Source organism: Pseudoliparis swirei, chromosome 15 (assembly GCF_029220125.1).
Source record: "Pseudoliparis swirei isolate HS2019 ecotype Mariana Trench chromosome 15, NWPU_hadal_v1, whole genome shotgun sequence".
Lineage (NCBI taxonomy): Eukaryota > Metazoa > Chordata > Actinopteri > Perciformes > Liparidae > Pseudoliparis > Pseudoliparis swirei.
The window spans coordinates 18,945,917-18,969,519 of record NC_079402.1 but is presented as its reverse complement, the minus strand read 5'-3'; the positions used below and the strand labels follow the sequence as shown (position 1 = coordinate 18,969,519).

The 23,603-nt window shown below is 40.1% G+C and overlaps 2 protein-coding genes across 5 annotated transcripts; both read left to right on the top strand.

Moving 5' to 3' along the window:
- The first annotated feature begins 2,782 nt into the window (after window positions 1-2,782).
- On the top strand, window positions 2,783-10,842 carry LOC130205221 (GRAM domain-containing protein 2B-like). 2 transcript variants are annotated; one of them, XM_056432446.1, is made up of 14 exons: window positions 2,783-2,966; window positions 3,304-3,429; window positions 4,220-4,307; window positions 4,393-4,462; window positions 4,536-4,639; window positions 5,054-5,149; window positions 5,228-5,299; window positions 6,079-6,156; window positions 6,350-6,461; window positions 6,826-6,942; window positions 8,216-8,288; window positions 8,394-8,498; window positions 8,632-8,716; window positions 9,990-10,842. In XM_056432446.1, exons 1-14 carry the CDS (start codon window positions 2,875-2,877, stop codon window positions 10,026-10,028), a joined length of 1,257 nt encoding a protein of 418 aa, XP_056288421.1. In that variant the 5' UTR covers window positions 2,783-2,874; the 3' UTR covers window positions 10,029-10,842. The 2 variants fall into 2 exon arrangements, with proteins under 2 accessions (XP_056288421.1, XP_056288422.1); XM_056432447.1 differs by lacking the exon at window positions 9,990-10,842 and having other exon boundaries at window positions 8,394-8,526; window positions 8,632-8,719.
- Window positions 10,843-12,427: 1,585 nt separating this feature from the next.
- LOC130205745 (TNF receptor-associated factor 2-like) lies at window positions 12,428-23,403 on the top strand. 3 transcript variants are annotated; one of them, XM_056433250.1, is made up of 13 exons: window positions 12,428-12,624; window positions 12,702-12,973; window positions 13,155-13,364; window positions 14,624-14,702; window positions 15,023-15,121; window positions 16,372-16,533; window positions 16,646-16,720; window positions 17,193-17,267; window positions 17,524-18,093; window positions 18,754-18,931; window positions 19,842-19,990; window positions 20,458-20,547; window positions 22,183-23,403. In XM_056433250.1, coding segments are annotated over exons 2-13 (1,755 nt in total). In that variant the 5' UTR covers window positions 12,428-12,624; window positions 12,702-12,971; the 3' UTR covers window positions 22,249-23,403. The 3 variants fall into 3 exon arrangements, with proteins under 3 accessions (XP_056289225.1, XP_056289224.1, XP_056289223.1); XM_056433249.1 differs by having other exon boundaries at window positions 12,428-12,565; window positions 20,458-23,403; XM_056433248.1 differs by having other exon boundaries at window positions 20,458-23,403.
- The last annotated feature ends 200 nt before the right edge of the window (window positions 23,404-23,603 follow it).

Sequence of the window (23,603 nt, the reverse complement as noted above, 5' to 3'; positions counted from 1 at the left end):
GAAAGTAGAAATTTCTTCATTTCCATTGTACTAATTTTACACTTTATTAGATTGAATATAATTAGCACCAAATGTAATATATCTTTCCAGGAAGTATTTTGGATATAAAAAGGAAAATGTTGGACCCGTAATACCAGTGTTACCATCTTACAAAATATAAACTATTATTATGGATTTAAATTCCCAATTCTATATTATGTATTTAATGCATTAAAATGTATTATACAATAATATAAATCTGTCTTGACTTTTTATACGTGGTACTTTTCTACTTTTACTCAAACTTTCATCTTGACGTTCACTATATGATCAGTTAGACATTCATGTATTATTTAAACAGAAATGATTGTTTTGTAACTATTGTCGCTGAATTGTCCTAATTATGAAAATGTATTTTTTTTAACGTCACTTTGCATCAACCCCTGTCACATTTCTTTGTAGATGTGAGCCGGTAAACAAACTCTCCATGTCTCCCAGCTCTCTCTTTTCTGTGAAGAAGCAGGCAGCTTGTAACAGTCTTCTGTCAGCACTCTGACCTTTGACCCCGTGTGTTCTTTGTCAGCCATGATTAATGGCAGGCTAACTGGCTGCTAGCTAACTAGCTGCTAGCTCGCATCGGGCTGTGCAGCGTCGTGTCCTCATACTTAATGAAGTCTTTTCCTGCAAAATAAATGATGTTTTCATTAAATGCTGCAACAGCAGCACCTGGCGGTCAAAGACAGGAAGTACAGTCTCGATTCAAGGAGCCCAATGGTTATCCACCTTTTTTGAGTTATGTAGGCTACCCCCTGTGAATTTTTTTTTTTCAGCCGAGTACCCCATGACCAGTGCAAAGCATTTTGGGTTGAAAAACAGATGTAATACGCAGCATTTAATATGTACATACACTTATATTGTATTGAATATTCATAAAATAACTATTTTCAAAGATTTTTTAAAGAGATTCTCATTTAAAATATCTTTGAAACAAATCTCACGTAGGCCTACCCCCTAGAGAGGGCCTTCACGTACCCCAAGGGGTACATGTGGGCCAACCTTTGAAACTTATTGAGAAGTAACTTTGGCTATATCAATTTCATATATTGGAATGAAAAGTACAACATTTCTCTCTCTGATGTAGAAAGAAGGAGGGAAATGGAGTAAAGTACAAGTACCTCAAGAATGTAGTAGTGTGCTGAGGTAGGCTACTCATTATTCTTTACTTGAGGGGATTAACGGGACTACTGTGGAGAGGGTGAGCGGGTATAAATACCTGGGAGTCCACATCACCGAGGATCTGACATGGTCAACGAACACAGACACTCTGGTGAGAAAGGCAAGGCAGCGCCTCTACCACCTCAGGCAGCTGAGGAAATTTAAAGTTTCCCAGAGGATCCTTCAGTCCTTCTACTCTGGAGCTGTAGAGAGCGTCCTGACAGGAAGCATCACAGCCTGGTTTGGCAACTGCTCCGCTCAGGACAGGAAGGCTCTGCAGAGAGTAGTGCGTTCGGCTGAACGCACTATTGGAACTACACTCCCACCCTGCAGTACTTGTTCACCAGGAGGTGCAGAACCAGAGCCGGCAGGATCATGAAGGATCCTCACCTACCCAACAACAGACTGTTTCAGCTGCTGCGGTCAGGCAGGCGCCTCCGTAGTCACGCTGCAAGAACAGAGAGACTGAGACGGAGTTTCTTTCCTCAGGCCATCAGGATTGTGAACTCCGACCTCACCAGGACCCCCACATAGACCCACACAACTGCCCCTCTTAGGCACACACACACACACACACACTTACTGTAAATATTGTGTTGTTTTTTATTGTAAATAGTGTGTACTTGTTGCCCTTGCACATTCCTGCTGAGCATTGCCACTTTCATTTCACTGCACACCCTGTGTGTGTATGTGACAAATAAAACATCTTGAATCTTGAATCTTGAATCTTGAGTCGAAGTAGCAGTACCACAGTGTAAATATACTTTAAAGTAAAGTATTGTAGGTCCTGCATTAAAATGTTTGTAAAAAAGAATATTAGCATAAACAAATATACTTAAAATATCACGAATACAAGTGCGCATTATGCAGAATGTATCATTCCAGAATAAAAAATATCATATTACCGAATTATAATTATTGATGTATTAATGTGCTTATTTTAATTACTTTATATACTGCTGCGTAGTTTAATCTATAATATGATATCATAATATTGAGTCGATTATATTTTGTAATCTGAAGCTGTAAAGTAACACTTAACATAATACATATAATATTTCCCTCTGAGATGTAGGAGAATAGGATAATTAATAAAGTGCAATACCTCTAAATAGTACTTAGGTGCAGTACTTTAGTAGATCTCCACTTTGAATTCCGTCCTTTAAATTGTATTTCTTGACACTGTGGCGGTCACGTGGGGTTAAAACCTAAACCACACCTGAAAGTACAGCTCACCTGGTCTCTGCTGCCCCCTGCTGGAAGTCCCTCTCTAATACACTCTGAAATAACTTCACCGAAATAACCGAAGTTTGAAAATCAGTCAGGACAAGAAGACAGTTTGGAACCAGTTGCCCAAAAGTCGGTGGCATTTCTTTTTACGCAAAAAGCCAACTTTGTATTTATCTACTTTATTAAAAGGTGAATAATGTTTATTTGCACTGTTTATAACAGGAAGCCCAACAGCACAGCAACAGGCTTCTTCCCTGATGTTGTTCCCTGCTGCTCCCTCCTCCCCTCTTTCCCGGCTCCTCCTCTACCGGGCTTCTCCGTCCACCGATTAGAGCTTCCCAATACACACACACACACACACACAACAAACAACTTTCCGTGCCAAAGGCTTCCTGGAGGCTTCTGTGTTGGATCCGATGGCCGAGAAGACGCGTACGATATGAAGTGAACATGGTGCTGATGGCCGAGCAGGCGGACAGACCAATGACCCCGCTGCTCTCCGCCCCGGAGCAACTTTCCCACCGGGACTCCCGGGGGAATCGGTAAGTCTGGGAAAAGATGGAGAGTAAAAGGGCCCGGGTTGCCTTCAAGGCCTCATGCATTGTCGGTTTTTCTTTGCATTCACATCCTGATTTATTTTCTTCTTTTTCATCGTCTAATTAAAAGGACTCTGAAACGCTTTTTTGTTGTTTTGTTTAAACATATATGCGCGCGACGCGTATTTACGCGGCACGGAATATGAGCAGATATTAAAGTTTCCGCGTTATGAATAAAGTATAGCTCGCGCACTGGATGTGTTGAGAAGCGGGGGAGACGGCGGGGTGCAGCTGGTGGATGCACAGGGCAATGAGCAGGAGGTGTCCTGTGTGACGTGTGCAGGTCTGAGCTGGATCATGGAGGGGAGAGGAGGCCGAGGAGGCGCGCGGGGTCTCCCGTAGACCTCCAGCTGTGTCTGGACTCCAAGGCAGACCCGCCGGAGAGCAAGAGGAAACCAGCCGGCACGAGGTGAGGAAGCTTAATGGTTGTCCCCTGAGTGGCTGCTAAACTTAAACCAATGACAACAACAACTATAGCTAAGAATATCTGTAAGGTACTTAAATATGTCCCTTTGGTCTTTTTTTCCACCTTCTTTCTTGCAGTTAATATAAGAAGATAATTGTTGGATTTATTTTAACTTTCTATGTATTGAAAGCACGTGCACAATAATAAAGTGCACGCAGGGACAGACTCACAAACGTTACACATTAGTTTCTCAATGTGCAACTACAAGTGGAATTTCACATTTAATTGTGCATCCACATGAACAAAATAATTGTCTCTGCCCTTGAAAAGAACTAAATCTAAATATGTTGATGCGCTAGAACAACTGGATTTATTGCAGATTCTTATTAAATTAAAACAGTCTTGTCTTTGGATTATTATCAACATAAATATGCGGCCATTATGGTAAAAAAAAAGAGCTAATTTCAACCATCTTCTCTGATATATTAAAGGCTTATATTATAACTTAGCAACCCCCCTGAAGAAATGAAGAGAAGAACATATAATGTTCTCGCCATTTTGGAATAGATTTCACTGAAGTTGTCCACACAGCTCTTTAGTTTCACCTGACTGTTGTGTATACCTGCATGAACTAAGTGCTGTTTACATATTTGACTGTTGCTGTGTAAACAGCCCTTATGTAACCCGCCGCTGACGCTATGCAAAGACAAATGACGGGCATATTATAACAAAGAAGAAAAGCTGTTGCCTCCTGATGCATTCTTGAACACAATCGCTCATCTTTTATTGTCAGATTGAAACCAGTGGAGCAGCCGGCTCCAGCGCCGATTCCCAGAGACTGTGAAACAAAGTTTGAGAGGAAGAAACCACAGCACAGTCACGTAGGGACACACAAACTCTTATCACATCTTACACTTTTTTTGCAGTTCGTCGCCTAAAATAAAAAGTGCCTCGTTTTTTTTGCAGTTATCAAAGCCAAACGCCCAGTACCATAAGTTATTCAAGGAGGTCCAAAGAGAGGAGCTCCTCAAACAGAGTAAGTTTCCGGTTCTCTTCTCTCTCACGTGAGAAGCAAAGGAATGATACTCAGCGCCGTTTGTCGTCAACAGGCTACACGTGTGCCCTGCAGAGAGACATTTTATATCAGGGCAAAATGTTCCTCTCCGATAACTGGATCTGTTTCCACTCCAAAGTCTTTGGCAGAGACACGAAGGTACGAGCGTCCCGGTAACTGTGATAAAGTTCATCTTCCATCTACAGAGACGTATAAAGACTTTGGAGTTATGGTGGCGTCTCTTTATTTTATATACATTTATATGTGTGTTTATATATATATATATGTATATCCAGTATATATGTATATATATTGTACATATATACTGTATATAGATATACATAAATATATATATTTTCACACATATATAAATATATACATATATATATATATATAGTTATATCTGTGTGTATATATAAATATATATATTCATATATATGTATATATGTGTATGTACAATATGTATGTGTATATATATATTGTACATATATACTGTATATACATAAATATATATACACACATATATATATATATATCAAAATAAATCTATATCTTCTTTTTCTTTCTTTACAGATTTCCATCCCAGTGGTGTCTGTGACGTTCATCAAAAAAACTAAGACTGCTCTGTTGGTGCCAAACGCCCTGGTGATCGAAACAATCAGTGACCAGGTGAGAAGACTGTTGACGTGGGCAGTTTTCAACAGGAAAGTGATTCTGATTTAATAAATTATGTTCGTTTTTTTCCAGCATGTGTTTGTTTCTTTCCTCTCGCGAAACACAACCTACAAAATCATGAATTCCATCTGCCTTCATTTGGAGGTAAGGAACCTCTTATTTGTCGCAATAAAATTCAATGGTTTCTATTTTAGATTTTTCTTCATTATTATTGTGCTGTTAACAAGACGGACATAACATTTGTCTACAACTATTCGGTGGTTGATTTAATCGTTCATGCCCAAATATGAAACATTTGCATGTTCCGGCATCCCAAATCTATTTTGAATATTTTTTGTATTTTGGACTGAACATGCAGTTTGCCGAGGTCACCGTGACCTCCAGGCAGTCTAAACAGTCTAAACACAAAAAATAAATTGCTGACATTTAAGGAATATTTTGACATTTGTGGAAATAAGTTTCTAATGTTTTGTATGCTAATATGAATAAAGCTACTGCCAGCAGCTGGCTATCTTAGCTTAGCTTAACGACTTGAAACGGAGGTAACAATTAGCTTATCCAAAGTCACATATAACTTATTAAAGAAAAAAAAACTTTTAAAAAACAACTCAGTGAAGTGATTAGCAGCTTTAGAGACAACCCTTTCCTTCAGGAGGTGGAGGGGACCAAAACGGAGCTAAAAGAGATGATATTAGACTTATATTCATCGGCCAGAAACGCAACTCAAATAAAACATGATGTTGCTTCATGTCTGCTGGCTGTTTAGAAAGGAAACTATTTGCTCACACATTAGCTATAGCAGTTATATGAGTAGATACTAATTAAGTGTTGTGTGTTTAAAGTTTGTTTTGCTGCTGCAAAGTGGCAAAAAAAGTGTATTACATCTCACAAATACATGTATTTTGTTCTTCATGTCCTTCCAGGCGGATAAGACTAGCAGCCCCGTTATTTCCTCCTGTGAAAACAGCTTCAGGGTGAAATGCCCCACATTGCTTCCTTTGGTCAGTCATGAGTCTTTGTTCATCCAGGTTTATGGGATGTTTTTGTACTCGATGTATTCACTGTTGTGTATTTTCCATTGTGATTGTCTTTTTTTAATTTATATACAGAAATACTTTGTTCTCATGTTATACAATACCTTCTCTGTATGTGGTAGCCATTGTATATAGAAGTGTTCCTGTTTGTGCACTGCAGGACCTTTCTGAAGACTTCTCCAACCTCGATGGAGTTGTGCAACAAAGACGTCAGGAGATGATGGAGAGCAGCAGCTCCGGCTCTCAAACTCCGGATTATGACAAAATAACTGGTGTGTGTGTGTGTGTGTGTGTGTGTGTGTGCGTTCCATTCTTTTCTTTTTTTCCTCTCTACAAATGTGCCTCGGTGTCGGGTGTCACTGTGGCTCGGACAGGCTTCCCTTCAGTGTGCACATAGCTGAAGGAAAGCCAAGTGAAATGTGATCTATGGAGGCTTTTATTTGTGTTATGGAAAAGACCGTTGGCATGAAAACCGTGACGATCCTATCGAATGACAAATAACATTATTATTCGTTGTGTTCATCTTTCAAGCGAGCATAAGTTCCACTTGTTGATCAGTAAATATGTTTGGTGAGTCTATTAATAATACTTACTTTGACAGCCAGTCACGAGTCCTTTCCTTTTTCATGTGTGCAGACTTCACCGGCCTCCCGGACACATTTCTAAGTGCAGTGAAGAGCGCAGAAGTTTCAGTCCACGCAGACGTTCATCTTCAGACTCAGAGCCCAAAACACGGAGCTGCCCAGAAGAACGGTACTTTGACACTTTGTCATCTTTCAGTTCAAATAAATATCGTGATTCCCGGAAGAAATACAGAGTGGAAATATCGGTTATAAACCAAATATCGATGTATTTTGTTATTTGTGTTCCTGCTGATTTAGAGGCGCTGATAAGGTGGCGTTTGTTTCCTTTAGACAGAGCCAGGCTAGCTGTTTCCCCCTGTTTCCAGCTTCTATGCTAAGCTAAGCTCAACTTCAAATGTATCACACAAACAAATGTATGATCCATATGTTGTAAATAATGTTATGAACAGATTATATGCAATATGTATGGTTTCTTCCGCATTGTGTTTTGATAAACTCTTGTGCGTTTAAGGGTAAATTCAGACAAAAACTAAATGTAGAAGACAACAGGTTGTGGTTTTGAGTCGCGTTATATCTCGTTTACAGAAACCAGACACAGTGTGTTAATGGAGTTGTTCTCAACTTTTTTTAAGTTTTGTACCCCCTGTGAAATATGTTTTCAGCCAAGTCCTATTTTTGGTTTTTTTTAAAAAACATGTAAGACACAGCGCTGTATTATCAGTGTCTGATTTAGAATAGAATACATCAAATTTAGTTTATGAACGTACATTTGTATTTACTTGAATATTTATTAAAGAACTACTATTTTTAATGGATACTAATTTTAAATATATTTAGAAAAATCTCACGTACCCCATGGAGTGCTTCCACGTACCCCCAGGGGTACACATACCCCCATTTGAGAACCACTGTGTTAATATATTAAACGTAGAGGTGCTGGTAGGTGGGTTATGTGACATTCAGACACAGCCAGGCTCAATCTTTTCCTCCAATGCATTAAATATAAATGACCTAAAACTGTAAAAATAGACCTTTTTAATGTTGCATCCCTTTTTACCTTCGCATTGAAAATGCGGAAGGTTATGTTTTGATCGCCGTGTATTTATTTATCTATTTATTTATTTATTTGTATGCGTGTTACTCGCATAACACAAAAAGTATTAAACCGAATCGCATTAAATTTGGTGGGATGATTGGTTATTATCCGGGGACCATTTGATTAGATTTTGGGATCGATCGGGTCAAAGGTTAAGGTCATGGAAAGGTCAACATCTTCTTTTTAATATAGCACGGTCAATTTTTATCCAATTGGCATGCAACTAATGCCAAAATGTTCATAATTCAATGCCCAATCTTGTCATATGCAAAGTTATGCGCTCTACCGAGTGCCCATTCTAGTTTATTTTGTATTAATACTTCATTCGTTTTGCTTTTCCTCATAGGGTCTCCAAAGCTCAAAAGCAAGCCCTCTCAGCCCATCTCCTTACAAGCCATCCTGCTCCTCTATCTGTTTCTGTGAGTAACCTTTTCAGTGGGCGGAATAGGAGAATGCGACAAGACAATGGTCATTCGGGCGTGTCGGCAACCACCTGAATGTGTTTTGCGTGCGTCTCTTCGCAGAGTGAGCGTGCTCGTCTTGTCCTCCTGTTACATGGCGTTCAAGATCGTGGCTCTCGAGCACCGGTTGAACTCCTTGGTGTCCGTGGGGCAACACATTCGTAACGAGTAAGAGCCGGATTCACATGTCACTGAGGTGATGTCTGAGTCACCAATCAGATGCACTCCTCTTTTTTTTTGGAGGTGCGACATGTCACGTTTGTCGCTTATTAATTTTCCGTGCATGTGTTGGTTGTTGCAGACACGCGGTGAGTCATCGGCCTCAGGAAGAAGTGAATGCTGAGATTTATGGAGAACTCTCTTCCAACTTGTTCAAGCTAGAAAAGGTTTGTCCACTTTTCATGTACTGAAAAGTCTCCCGTGTTACGTTGAGCAGCGTAGAGGAATAACTCGCCCACGACAAATGTGTTCGTCCATAACTCACCCTGTGTTATATTGATTCGTTATTTGAACACGCTTGCATGGGCGAACGAGTCCAAACGGGTTTTTTTAAATATTGAGATTTTGGCGAAGCGCATCTTTGGGAAGTTGTGAACGTGTCACTGGATAAGTGAGACTTATTATTATACCGCAGAGAGTTTTGAAATGTTTTGATTTTGAGTTTTTCTGTCGTTATATATTCCATTAATATATATATATTTTTTTGTCGTTTTTTTCACAAAGTCAAGGCAACATTAGATGAGTAATTGATGAGCCAATTGTCATTTTGTGGGTGAATTATTCCTTTTAATGTGTTTCATATCATATATAAAAAAATTCTGAATTTATTTTAAATCCTGAAAAACATTTTCACTGATCTCTGGGCAGCTGTCGACCAAATAAAAAGTGTATGGAGGCATTGAAGTGCTGAACTTAAAACAAATATATATTTTGTTTGTTACAGTAAAGAAATAGTATGGAGACAGTATCATAGAGAGTGGAAACGAGGGGAAACGGCTAGTCTGGGCTAGAAGAGAAGGCAGATTAAAGGGAGGCGTTATTGATCCATGAGCTTGTTATCTAGACGCTGCAGAGCCGGCATCTGTTTAAACAGAGTTCGGTTCACATTGTTGGAGAAGCAACACAAACAAATGAGTGACGTCCAAGAGAAGAAAAAAAGATCTCATTGTTAACTCACTCACCATCTATGTCATTGAGGGAGAAGCCATTCATGCAACCTTTGACACACGCTGCGAATGGTTTTAACTTTATTTGAGAATCTACACATCAAATATAGCGAGGCAGTAGAGCAGAGTCTTGCCCTCTTGTGGGCGTTGAATTATGCATCCATCACTCATATTATTGAGTGATGAATGATTGCAAGCAAGTTATAACATGTTAATTTGCCAGCTTTAGAGGTGCGAGTAGGCCGTCAACGCCAGGCTAGCTGTTTCCCCTGGTTACCAGTCTTTGTGCTAAGCTAACCATGTGCCGGCTGCAGCTTCACGTCTAGCAGACAGCTATAGGAGAGGTGTCGATCTCCTCGTCTAATGTTGAACATTCTTTTGGACAAGTCTATGGGAGTATCCGCAGAAGATAACAGTCATTATGAGTTTAATCTTCTATCTTTTTTTTAATCCAAGCATGTTTTTAGATGTCCTTCTTGTTTCTAATTCCTAGATTCAAAGAAACCTTCGGAAGCTACTCGAGGAGACTTAAAAGAAGACTTTTGACCGTCTGGACCGAAGCGTTGCTGTTTCACGAGAGATGTTGGTTTATCACTGAATATCAGCTTGGATCTCGTTTGTCAATAGATTAGTTGCCGGACAGCTTTCTCGAAACAGATTGAACTCTAAATTAAATTGTGCAATAATGGCTTCTTTCCTCGCTCCACTCAGGACTATTTTATTACTTTTTCAGAACAAAATATTGTGCAGGAGAGTAAACTGAGGCAGCGTTGTTGGTGAAGTGGACATTTAGGCATATGTGCAGTATTTATCTGGGAGCTTTCATTCTGTATTTTTCAAGAGTGGGACTTTTTTTAAAGGTCCCAGGGTCATATTTAAATGTTTTCAAAACATTTCTTAAAAGGTCAATTACATTATATTTATGTCATGTGTAATAAATAAAAAAATCACTCCAATATGGATGTTAGTAGGAAATATTTTAATGACACGGAAAGGAAACTTCTTGTTACAGTGTGTTGTATCAGAAGAGACGAGTAGCTGCTTATTGGAGAGGAAGTTTGCTCGTTGAAACGTTTCATAGTTTGTTCTTGTTGTAAATGTTTTTTATGTAATAGTTCATTTAAAAGCTTCTAAGCTGATGATATATATTTTGTAATTGTTCCTTACTTTTCCACAGAAACTTAGATTTTCGTGGATGAAAAGACCTGTCAGTTATTACAGGAGCAATAGAAGAGAAAGCGCTTGTGCTTTTAAGCTGTGGTGGTTTGTTTACATTTAGATATCAAACTGTGCCTTTTAACTATCGTTTGTATCGCAGTCTAGAAATAAATGTCTGGGATACAGTTTCTGTTGGTCTGGGTTTGTATTTGTTCTGTGGGTCGGGTGACGAAGATCATAAACAAAATAATGCAAAGTACTGGTGCCAGTCAGAAGTGCAGTTTACTGAAGTAAAGCAGCAATTCTAGAGTGTAAAAACAAAGTGACAATACATTTATGTACATGATATCAAAAGAATGCCGAAAGTACAAGTACTCAGCTTGCCAGTGTAACACACATATATATATATGTATAATCGCAATACTTCATCCACCACTGGTTGGTGTGCAGAGCTCTCAATTTGAAAAGTAGTAATAATATAGTGGAGGAAAAATGTACTCCAGCACTGCTCCTCTCCAGCGTTCTCCATCATCTCCTCTCTTCCTCTTCACTCCCACTCTGCTGTGACTCATCTTCATTTGTATTTGTGTGGCTGAATGTGAACGTGTGTTTGTATTACATTCGACAATCGGGAATACAAATAATAACTTGTATATACAAATATGTTTATATTTATATATACATATATATTTTATTAAATATATGTAAAGTTTGAAAGTAAAAGTAATCAATATGTATTTCAGAAGAATACAACATTTAATTATATATTATATACAATACACATATAGCTACCTAATATGCTACAGGGTAGCTTCATCTATTATAATAATACAGGATTTACTTTTGTTATTTTATTATTAATTGTATTATATTTTGAATAAAAATTATAAATCTATTTCTCTCTCTCTCTCTCTATATATATACTTATATAAATATATATATTATATATATATATATATATACATTACATATACATGTATACAGGACTGTCTCAGAAAATTAGAATATTGTGATGAAGTTCTTTATTTTCTGTAATGCAATTAAAAAAACAAAAATGTCATGCATTCTGGATTCATTACAAATCAACTGAAATATTGCAAGCCTTTTATTTTTTTTTATATTGCTCATTATGGCTTACAGCTTAAGAAAACTCTAAAATCCTATCTCATAAAATTTTAATATTTCCTCAGACCAAGTAAAAAAAAAGATTTATAACAGCTGAGTGTTTGTCAAGGCTCAGGAAACCCTTGCAGGTGTTTCGAGTTAATTAGACAATTCAAGTGATTTGTTTAATACCCTACTAGTATACTTTTTCATGATATTCTAATATTTAGAGATAGGATATTTGAGTTTTCTTAAGCTGTAAGCCATAATCAGCAATAAATCAGAATAAAAGGCTTGCAATATTTCAGTTGATTTGTAATGAATCCAGAATGCATGGCATTTTTGTTTTTTTAATTGCATTGCAGAAAATAAAGAACTTCATCACAATATTCTAATTTTCTGAGACAGTCCTGTATATACAGTATATATATATATATATTTATAGATAAAGGATGAAGAATGCGTGTTTAAACAGATGCAAAAAGCTGAAACATGCATTTATTTGAAATAAAGTGTTATCTGGACGTTTATTTCCCAACAAAGCGAACCCGCCCACTCGTGGGGGTTTGAACCAATGGCACGCGCGCCTCCACATCCCGTCTGCCTATCAACCCCGCGTTCGGCCCACCCTCATGACGTAACACCCAGCTTGAAAGTGCAATGGCGATATTGGACAATAACAGCCATCGCTTTCGGGGGAGCACGTCTATATTATGTGGCTAACGTTGAAGAAAACTCCTCCAGTCGGCTGCGAAACCTCACGCGACACCGACACGCTGCGCGCGCGACTCCCTGCCACCGGGAAAGGTGATTTCTCAGCCTCTGCACGCGATGACATTTTAGACAGAAAAAAAAAAAAAACGCTGGTAAGTGCAAAGTCTAGCGATAGCAAGATTTGCAACAACACTTCTTTTTTCTTCTTCTCCTCCTTGGTCTCTTTCAGGCTGCGAGCTTCAGATTTTGAAAGGGGCGTGGCTGGCGTGCTGGGTACCACTTCATCACTGAAAGGATGCTGATAGCTTAGCAACAGCGTTCAAGGAAGGCGGAAAAGGAAGGCGGAGAGGAGAGAGACAATGGATGTGCGATTTGCCCAGCGTCGTCACCGGGCAGGCTGAGCAGAGTGTTTTCGCTTCGAGCTGGAAAGAGAGCGGCAGCGGCGTCAGTCGTGGGGGCCGAGTCGACCACGAGAAGGAGCCAGGAATGCATAATCGAAATGTAAACAAAGGGTGTGGGCCTTCCAGATGGCCTGTGGTGGAGGGGTGGAGGGGGGCATGTTGGTTTCACACTCACGTCCTTCATGGTTGTCAGGGAGGAACACAGGAAACGCATATTCTCTCTTAACTGTTGCATTGAGATGAAGTCTCCCTCCCCCCCCCCCCACATTTTCACCTCCCAGGTGTGACGTTCCAGCAGACGCCATGGCCACGCAGGAGCCGTCCCCTCCCTCGTCCATGGAGAGCAACAAGCCCGGCTTCCCCAAGAAGATCCTGGGCAACAAGCTGGAGGACAAGCACCTGTGCAACTGCTGCCACAACATCCTCCGACGGCCGTTTCAGGCGCAGTGTGGACACCGCTTCTGTTCCTACTGCTTCAACAGGACTGTGAGGTGAGGAGGTAAAACAGTGTGTGGCGGCCGCGTGCGCGCGTGTGTGTGTGTGTGTGTGTGTTCTGCAGCGCCCCGGAGGAAGTACACGTGGTGCTGCTGCCGCGCTGCAAGTAAAAAGTCAAATGTTCACTAAGTTGTTTGAGTAAAAAGCACCAGAAATTTAAAATTCTCATTATGCCGAATCAGAATATTTATTATATTGTGTTTTTTTGGTATCTGTAGTACTATACTATCACAGTGTTGCTGTGCATTTATACATTTATTTGAGTAAAGGTACAGAAAGAGACGCTGAAATTACCAACGGTAAAAGTACTTGTTGTGCAGAAAGATCCATTTCAGAATTATATTTATTATTATATTGTGTTTTTTTCGTGGTTATCTTTAGCGGTGAAGAAAATGAAAGTAGTCATATCATATTTCTGCAAGAAAAAGTCGTGCATTTAGACATTTATTTGAGTAAAAGTACAGAAAGATACACTGAAATTACTCGTTATGCAGAATCTATTTCAGAATTTTATTTATTATTATATTGTATTTTTGGGGTATCATGTAGTTACAGAAGAAACAATAAGATCTTTTATTTGAGTGAAAAGTAGCACTATTAAATTTAAAATACTGTTGCAGGTAAAAGATGTGCATTCAAACAAGTATTATCATCATAATAAGCAGAAAGTACCAAAAGTACATTATTATATAATGTTGTATTTTGGGGGGCATCTGCACTGAAAACCTTTACTTGCATTCAAACTACTTAACTATTAGCATCAAAATATACTCTAAAAGTAAAAGTACTCTTGATGCAGAAACGGCCATTTCATAAAGACAATATATATTAGTATATTTGATTATAAATATTATTATTAATATCATGTATATATTGGTGGTTTCATGTGTTTATCATTTAATGTTGCAGCTTGTAAACATGGAGCTATTTGTGACTACTTTGTATACTGCTGGGTATCTTAATCTATAAAAATACATTATTAGATCAGTTATGTTTTTGTTTTTATAATGTGAATCAGAATAACTAAGAAATGTATCGGAGTAAACAATATGACATTTGACTCTGAATCGCAGTGAAGTAGAAGTGTAAATGAACAAACATACTTGTACTTCAGTAATTGGACTTCAGTAATTGGACTTCAGTAAATGTACTACAGTAAATGTACTTCAGTAAAGTAAATGTACTCTCTGCCACATGTTTTCTGTTAGCATATTTTGGGTCTGCAGTCAGTCAGTATAATGTTGTTTTATTGCAGTAATGGACCTCAGAAATGCAGCGCCTGCATCAAAGAGGATATCTTTGAGGATCCGACATCGATTTTGAAACAAGGATGTGTGAGTATAAATACATTTTTATGTATTTAATTGAGTATAATAAGTATAAATTCTCAGTATAATTTTTAATACTTGAGACAACCTCGATACCACAATACATGTGCAATACTATTTATCCAAAACACTACCATGCTTATGTCTTTTGAACTTTTAGAACACTTTCAGGAACAAAGGAGTTTTTTAATAATGACAGTGACACGCAGGATAAATGTTTCTTCTCTTTGATCTCCTAAAAATATTTCCACGTGTTAATGAAACTCACCTGGACATTATTAATCTATAACAGGGAGCACTCCTTTCTGTTTTCTCTGGTTTTTTAGGCTTTTCCCGACAACGCCGTGCGACGGGAAGTCGAAAACCTCTCAGCTGTTTGTATCAATGAGAATTGCACTTGGAAGGGCAGCATTAAAGAGTACGAGGTGAGCTGACCTTTGACCTTTGACCTACATCTGGATTTCCCTTTTTGCATTTTTATGCCTTTGTTAGAGGTTTTGTTTCTGTTTATAGACGGATCAAATATGTGCTCTTTGTCCCCAATTTCCTTAATTTTGCCTTTCTTTGTATGTAAATGTTTGCATCAATATATTTATCTATACATATATATATATATATATTATACTTCATAAGATACGATATCACTGTTTTCATCCCCAGGGGGAAATTTCTTGAATCAGCAGCAAACATCAAAATAAAATAGCAAGGCTGGACATATTACATGTAATCAAATAATTCAATTATACTCTGAATAATACTACTTATACGAAAGATACATAAAGACAGATACATTGTTAATTTCTCCTTTAATATATATATATATATATATATATATACACTACCGTTCAAAAGTTTGGGGTCATCCAGACAATTTCGTGTCTTCCATGAAAACTCACTTTTATTTATCAAATGAATTGAAAATTGAATAGAAAATAGAGTCAAGACATTGACAAGGTTAGAAATAATGATTAATATTTAAAGTATTAATTTTGTTCTTCAAACTTCAAGCTCAAAGGAAGGCCAGTTGTATAGCTTATATCACCAGCATAACTGTTTTCAGCTGTGCTAACATAATTGCACAAGGGTTTTCTAATCAGACATTAGTCTTCTAAGGCGATTAGCAAACACAATGTACCATTAGAACACTGGAGTGATCGTTGATGGAAATGGGCCTCTATACACCTCTGGAGATATTTAATTAGAAACCAGACGTTTCCACCTAGAATAGTCATTTACCACATTAACAATGTATAGTGTGTATTTTTGATTAATGTTATCTTTATTGAAAAAACTGTGCTTTTTTTTGAAAAGTAAAGACATTTCTAAGTGACCCCAAACTTTTGAACGGTAGTGTATGTACAGTACATATGAGTTATTTTTATTCCCGATTGTCTAATGTAATACGAACACACGTTCACATTCAGCCACACAAATACAAATGAAGATGAGTCACAGCCGAGTGGGAGTGAATACTTCCACAGCTTTCATTTATATGTTCTCTTCCTGTTTATTGTAATGCACCGAAACGCCACAGAAAATCCCTTTGAATATTAATAATTGTTAATAACCCGGATTGTGATTCTACGAAGGCGCTCCAGGAGTCGTGCTGTGAAGACGACGACAACAACTCAAAGCTCTGCTACTTTGTATTTATTAACGCGATGCATGTTTACAGCTGATCCACGAGGGGAAGTGCGAGTTCATGATCATCCCGTGTCCCTCCTGCAAAGAACGGATTCGCTTCAACGAACAGGAGCGCCACAACGAGCGGGAATGCCCCGAGAGGACGCTCAACTGCAAGTACTGCAAGGAGCCATTCCACTTCAAGAACATCAAGGTGAGGGATGATGTCATCACAGCTGATCAGTTCTATGTCATTTATACGTCCTCAAAAGCAACAGCGTTTTTTTGTTTGTTTTATATATATCATTTAAAAATATATATTTCAGGCGCACGATGAGATCTGTCCCAAGTACCCGATGATCTGTGAAGGCTGTGCCAAGAAAAAAATACCCAGAGAAAAGGTGAATCTATAAAAAAAAGACACTTTCAGATGCGATGGAAACATGTTGTTGCAGCTACTCATCACCGGCGTGTGCATGATTACTACATTCAGATTAGTTCTTCCAGAGATAAAGAAGTGTATAAGTATTTGGATGGAAGAATATTCGGTCAAGACGGAAAGATTACACTTGATTTTTGTGAGAAAGTGACACGTCCTTGCTGTAAAGGTGGTATTTTTGTACGGAAACATAAAATAATCTCAGTAAATCTTCACTTTGGGTCACTGTCTTTGTTTGGATGAGGAAAAAGACCTGAAAACAGGATTAAAATATGTTTTGATTTCGGATTTCTAGTATATTTTCTCATCCAGACGATTGGAGAGAAATCTTTAATTATCTTCGAAACAGTTGTAACTGTTTTGAATTGCACTTTTGGGCTCTTTCGCTAAGTTTACGCATTACACTTATTGTTTTTTTATTGGGTTTTTTTCAGTACGTGGACCACATCAAGTTCTGCAGCAAATTCAGAACTCCGTGTCGATTTCACGTCGTGGGATGTGATATGTCTGTAAGTAGCCTGACTCTAGAATATACTTTTTAATCCTCGCACGCAGATTCAGAAAAGGACTGGATCAAAATTATTCGGGGGGGGGGGGGGGTTGTCTGAATGTTTTACCTGATGTTCTGATGTCAGGAACAAAACTGAAGAGAAAAAAAAGTCGCTTTTTTAAACTTCCCAATAACTTTCATACAGTCTCTTATAGACTGCATGCATGTCATCCTCCTGTTATATATTTACCTTCTGTCCTCTCCATCTTCTGTAGGTGGAAAAGGAAAAGATTCATGACCACGAGCGCGCCTTTGCCTTCGAGCACCTCAATCTGCTGCTGCACTACATTATGGGCATGAAGGTGAGCATGGAGGTCCTGCAGCCCCAGGGACCGGAACTCTCCGGACACAAACTGGTGGAGCTCCAGCAGTCCCTCAGGGAGCTCGAGGCCAGAGTCTCCCAGCTTATCACCACCTCCTCTGGGCCTCCCGTGCAGGGAGCCTCCGCCGCCTCCTCCTCCTCCTCCTCTTCATCCTCTAGCTCCGGTCTCCCCGGTTCGACCGCTTCGGCTCCCCCCCCCCCGGCTCCCGCTCTGTCCGTGTCCACCTCCTTCACGCCTCTGCCCAGCTCGGTGGGCGCGGTGCTGGAGCTCCAGCTCCACGGCCAGAAGGCCAAAGTGGCGGAGCTGGGTCGCAGGTGCACGGAGCTCGAGGTCAAGTCCGTCACGTTCGAGAACGTGGTGTGCGTCCTGAACAGGGAGGTGGAGAGGTTTGCCACCACCATGGAAGCCGGCAGCCGCCAGCACAAACTGGACCAGGACAAGATCGAGGCGCTGAGCAACAAGGTACGACTGGAACGGGGGCCGATGTTAAAATCACGTCGCCTGGGAGTCTCCACTCAGGGAAACCTGAACACACCGAGATGACACACACACATATTTTGAAGACCATGTGTGTCTTGCGCCTCTTGAGGATGTCATCTCTCAAACGTCACGTTTTTTAAGTTTTCTCCAGTGTCAACGTTGCCCAGTGATGGTTGTCCGTACATTAATGGATACATTATAAACAGGAACTGCTAATAGATCATTCTGCATACTTGTAATGATGCCAGTTTACCAAAATGTTATTTAAAAAAAACTAAAAACACCGGATTGTAGCCCCATCATGACTCACTGAATCCATAGTGACATTATACTTCCTGTTTACATCCACCTAAGCATTGTGGGAACTGTAGTTTAATAACTTAGAGCATGATAATCCCCCAAATAGGATAAGTAACAAAATCCTTTGATATATATATTTCTTTGTCATTATTAAGGCTCAGATTTGACTCCTCAACGTGATCCTCCTGGAACACTGATGCACTCGTCTTTCTATTTATGTACAGATATTTGTGAAAATCTGTGGACATACGAAGAAAAAACGTTGCCTTTTAAAAAAGATTCTAAAATACGTTAAGAGTTCGTGATCCCGTTAAAAGCGCCGTGCGCGTGTTCGTTGTCCAGGTGCGGCAGCTGGAGCGGACGGTGGGGCTGAAGGACCTCACGGTGGCTGAGATGGAGGGCCGGCTGAGGGAAATGTCCGCCACGACCTTTGATGGCGTCTTCGTCTGGAGGATCTCCGATTTCGCCAAAAAGAGGCAGGATGCCATTGCGGGTCGAGCCCCGGCCATGTTCTCACCAGGTAACGGTGTCCATTGGTACAGTGAGGAAGTCAAATAAAAAGGTTCAACACAGGCCCAACAGAGGTGTGCACTAGTTAACTCTCCTGTTACCTTCAAATGTACTAAGAGCTTTTACAATCGGGGTCAATTTGACCCCAGCAATTAAAACCTCCAGAAAATTATTTGAATTCATATTGTTTCCCAAGTTTAAGTGTGAGCTACTTTATGTTTGTTTGTTGACTAGCTAAATAGCCCTTTAAATAAATTCAAAAGTTGATATGTTGTATATGTTTCACAGAGAAAAACAGCCTGGGGTCAAATTGACCTCGAAGAACACCGATGCGTACAACTTGTGTTCAGGACATTGAAAACATATCATCATGGGAATTTTGTGTTTTTCCAGTTGTTCCCAATAAATTAGGAAAAGTCATGAAATATGAAGCAATTATTTTTTTAAAGACGTTAAACATTGAATGGGGTCAAATTGACCCCAAAGGTAATAGGAGGGTTACGATAAAATAATCCTTTATTCGCCCCGTGGCGGGACCTCTGCAGGATTACGGCAGCAGAGTGGACCGAGCAAAGGAACAAGATGAAAACAAGTGAGATACATAAGAACAACATTTAAAAAGCATCACAAACTCAAATCTGATGTAGACTGAATGGTTTTTAATGGTGCACAGTGGAGACACTGGATTGATATTGCACAGGACAGCATAGCTGATGCAGGGTTTTACGGTAGGCTGCTGGTTTTAGGAGTCCAAACCAGTCTCAGGGTAAAACCAGCGTGAAACCGCCCACTGAGGATAACTTTAGTTCGGCAAAGCAATTGCTCCCGAAAGCCTCCGTGAAGAAGTACGTTTAGACGTTTAGACCCTCTTTTACATAAGCCCCTATGCCCCCCCCCCCCCCCTCCGTTTCTCCCTCCAGCCTTCTACACCAGTAAGTACGGCTACAAGATGTGTCTGCGGATCTACCTGAACGGAGACGGGACCGGGCGCGGCAGCCACTTGTCCCTGTTCTTTGTGGTGATGAGGGGGCTGAGTGACGCTCTGCTCAAGTGGCCTTTCAACCAGAAGGTACAAGACCTGCACTCAAATGGCTTTCGTCCTTTTTTAAATCATGAAACGCGGGAGACGGAAATGATGAAAAGTGCATGTTGGTTTTCTGAAGCTTCAAATGAAAGATGCAAGTTAACTTCACAGAGCTCTCAGAGCAACACAAGATACACCGTGATCAAGACTTTACATTTCTGTTTCCTACATCGGCCTCCTGCTTGAATAAGTGTTTATTTTTATTTTTTAAATCACATGAATATTGTGTCATTTTTATTAATTTATTTGACAGGGGAGAAAAGGTATAATTACGACAGTGTGTAATAATTTGTAAAGGTATTATAACACCTTACGTAATATTTACGGATCGAGGAAAGGTTAATATTCCAGAAAAGAAAGTCATACTTTCTGAGATTAAAGCTTTTAAATTTAGGATCAAAGAGCAGTTGAGTCCCGCCTCCTGCTCTCATTGGCCGTCTGCTCTCCTCCAGGTGACCCTGATGCTGCTGGACCAGAGCAACAGGGAGCACATCATCGACGCCTTTCGCCCCGACGTCACCTCCTCCTCCTTCCAGCGGCCGGTGAGCGAGATGAACATCGCCAGCGGCTGCCCGCTCTTCTGCCCGCTCTCCAAGCTCGACGCCAAGAACTCGTACATCCGCGACGACACCATCTTCATCAAGGCCATCGTGGACCTCACCGGCCTCTAGACACCCCCCCCGCCCCATCCCCCATCCCCCATCCGGGTGCGACAGTTTTGGCAAACGGGCAGCTCGACCATTAGAAGCTTAATTTATGGCTGGATGGTGGTCCCTTCAGGGCTCTGTTGAGGCTCAACGTCGCCGTTCAGCTTCAGGGAGACGCGCCCGCTCGCAGCTGCGTGCGGCTGCAGTTTGCTCCGTCCGGACGGCGCCGGCATCGTCGTATCCAGGCGGTCTCTCTGCGTTTCGGGGGTGTGAAAAAGCCTCTTTTTTTTTCTCCTCCTCCTCCTCTCCTCCTCCTTTTTCTTTCTTTCATTCTTTTGATGTCCCAGGTGGGTGTCGCTTCGGTTTCAGTTAAAGGAGGACACAGGAGTGAGGTCAGAGAGGTCAGAGAGGTCAGCGCGGCGGTGAGTAGGAGAAGGGATGTCGAAGTGAACAGAAAAAGGAGTGAGAGAGAGTGATAGAACCCCGTGCGTCGCGTTAGAACCCCCCGCGCGCTAGAACCGGGTTTGTAGATTACAGATCGTCGACGTGATCGTAGACTTAGAGCATGGCTTCATCGCGGCTTCTTTTTTTCCTTGCAGATTGTGGATATTGTGAGCTTCTCAATTCCAGTGTCGAGTGAATTTGCATAGACAAACGTGGAGTTATGTTATGAATAAGATGACAGGCATTTCTTTTGCCTTTTTTTTTTTTTCATTTTATTTTATTTCAGGGGCGTGCCCGCTGGCCGTTTTAAAAAAAAGTATAAAACGGCTCTTTATTTCTGACGGAGCTTTACGAAAGCTTCCTGTTTTTTTTGCTGTTGAAGAGTTGTTAGTGAATTAGCCATCCGTGATGGTGGACATTGCCTGCACGTCTTTGGAGCCAGGCTACTTTGAACATGTAAAGTTAGTGTTTGCGTATTTGTTCCTATATATTCTGGTTTTTTTGGTTTTTTTTACGTGCTTCTGATTGGTGGTTTGGTACATCTGTGGAAGATACAGTGGAGTTACCAAGGAGTCAGGGCAGCTTGCCGGTCAAGCCTGAGGCGTTAATCTCTGACAAACATCACACAGCTGGGAGTTCTCCCCCCCCCCCCCCCACACACACACACACATACTAGCTCACATAGTACAGTACCCCCCCCCATCCCTCCACCACCACCTCCACAGACTAGAGGTCACCACAGGTTTCCACAAAAATGAAGGAATGTTCCGTTCCTTGTTCTTCTGTGTGTATGCGTGTGTGTTTCTGCTGCTCTTAAGATAGGATCTAAATATATACGTGTTGGTGCAAAATATACACAAGGCTGAAATGCGACGTGAACAAAAAAACGTGTGATTGTAACAGATTGTCGTGGGTCGAACGGGCCCTTATCGACATTTATATTTATTGCAGGTCGATGTTCAGTGCAGTCCCCCCCTCCCCCACCACCCTCCCGTCCCCCCAGATAACTCTTTAGTGTTTTTAATGGGCTCTCACTGCACATAAAATCCACGTTGTAACATGTGATGTTTTCAATGTGTCCACCAGAGATTGCTGCTCGACTCACTTGGCATGCATGCTGAGGTTTCTCGAGGTTCACGGCGGCCCCTTTGAAAACCAGTCTCGACCTGCATTGAAACCTCTCTGTGCATGGGAGGCTTCAATCCATTATTCACTATGGAGTCCCCCCCCCCCTCCCTTTCTGCCACCCCCCACGTGCGTTTATTTGTGATTTTGTTTGGACGGAAAATAACCGTAGAATAGTTATTATGTTATATCTGGCGCCGCGTCTGCGGCCGCTTATATTCATAGCAATTTATAAAGATGTATCTTTCATATCATAATGTTGAAATAATCTATATATCAATGTTTTATACACGAGATGTTATAATAAACATAGTATTACTGAATACCTTATTAATTCTATATCTATATACCAGCCTTTTGTTTGTTGAGATGGTTTGAACAGGCCAGGACGACCCCCCCCCCCCCTCTCCTTGTGCAGTAAGGACTTATGATTCCTTCTAGAGTGCAATATATATGTAAATATACTTATATATGATTATGTCTGTAAGATTTTGATGACACCTTGGCTTTAAGGGTTTACAGAAGTCACACTCGACTTATTTGTTCCCATCACTCATTGTGGCGCCGAAGCAAGAGAGATGTTTTTAATGTTGAGGAGTTCATGCTGTAAGTGGTGTTTCTATTCTCACCTTTAAGAGAAGAAAATGTGTCAGTGAAGACGTGTAATTGGTAGGATGAACATTATTTTTTAAGTGGTCTTGTATCGTGCCAAAATCAATATATTACCTCCGTGTACTAACAATGTTGTATTTGCAAGATATATTGTATGTTCTATGCTAAAATATGGTGCCAAATGTTTATTTTTCAATTTGTGCTGTGTGTGTATGTGTGTGCCATTTTAATATGATGCATGTGTCACCACTTCTATGAATACTGCCCCATGACTACAAACCCTCCCAAGGTTTTGTTTTTGAATGTAAGCTTTAATAGATTAATTTTTTAACGCAAAGCAGCAGTTCTGTAAATGTGATGCAGTCGACTTGAAGCAACTTTATTTGTGCACTTTGTATCGGATTATATTGTATATTGTTTGTGCAAACAGGGTATTTCATTGAGTGATTTATGTACCTTAAATCAGATAGTAAATCTATAAATATATATATCTGATGTTGATAATATTGATGTGTTATGGACGGTAAAAAAGGACAGCAGTATGTATTAAAGTTTGCTGGTTTCAGCTTGTTTTGAGTATTTTCAATTTATTTCTTTTTTTTACTTGAAGTAAAAGTAGCAGTTTAATAATATAGAAATACTCCATTAAAAATCCTATTCCCCCACCCAAACAAAAGAAGTAAAAAAAGCCTCTAAAACTAATGTATTAAATGTGACATCAGTATTTTACTGTCGTAGCTGCTTGAGCTTGTTTGAACTACTTTGTGTAC

What these genes read in the sequence shown, in the direction of transcription:
- LOC130205221 (XM_056432446.1), top strand. Translation starts at nt 2,875, where the DNA reads ATGGTGCTGATGGCCGAGCAGGCGGACAGACCAATGACCCCGCTGCTC. An exon ending in TCGAAACAATCAGTGACCAG is followed by an intron (nt 5,150 to 5,227) that starts GTGAGAAGACTG and finishes GTTTTTTTCCAG; the next exon opens with CATGTGTTTGTTTCTTTCCT. An exon ending in ACTTGTTCAAGCTAGAAAAG is followed by an intron (nt 8,717 to 9,989) that starts GTTTGTCCACTT and finishes TCTAATTCCTAG; the next exon opens with ATTCAAAGAAACCTTCGGAA.
- LOC130205745 (XM_056433249.1), top strand. An exon ending in TCCACTTCAAGAACATCAAG is followed by an intron (nt 16,534 to 16,645) that starts GTGAGGGATGAT and finishes TATATATTTCAG; the next exon opens with GCGCACGATGAGATCTGTCC. An exon ending in TCGTGGGATGTGATATGTCT is followed by an intron (nt 17,268 to 17,523) that starts GTAAGTAGCCTG and finishes CATCTTCTGTAG; the next exon opens with GTGGAAAAGGAAAAGATTCA.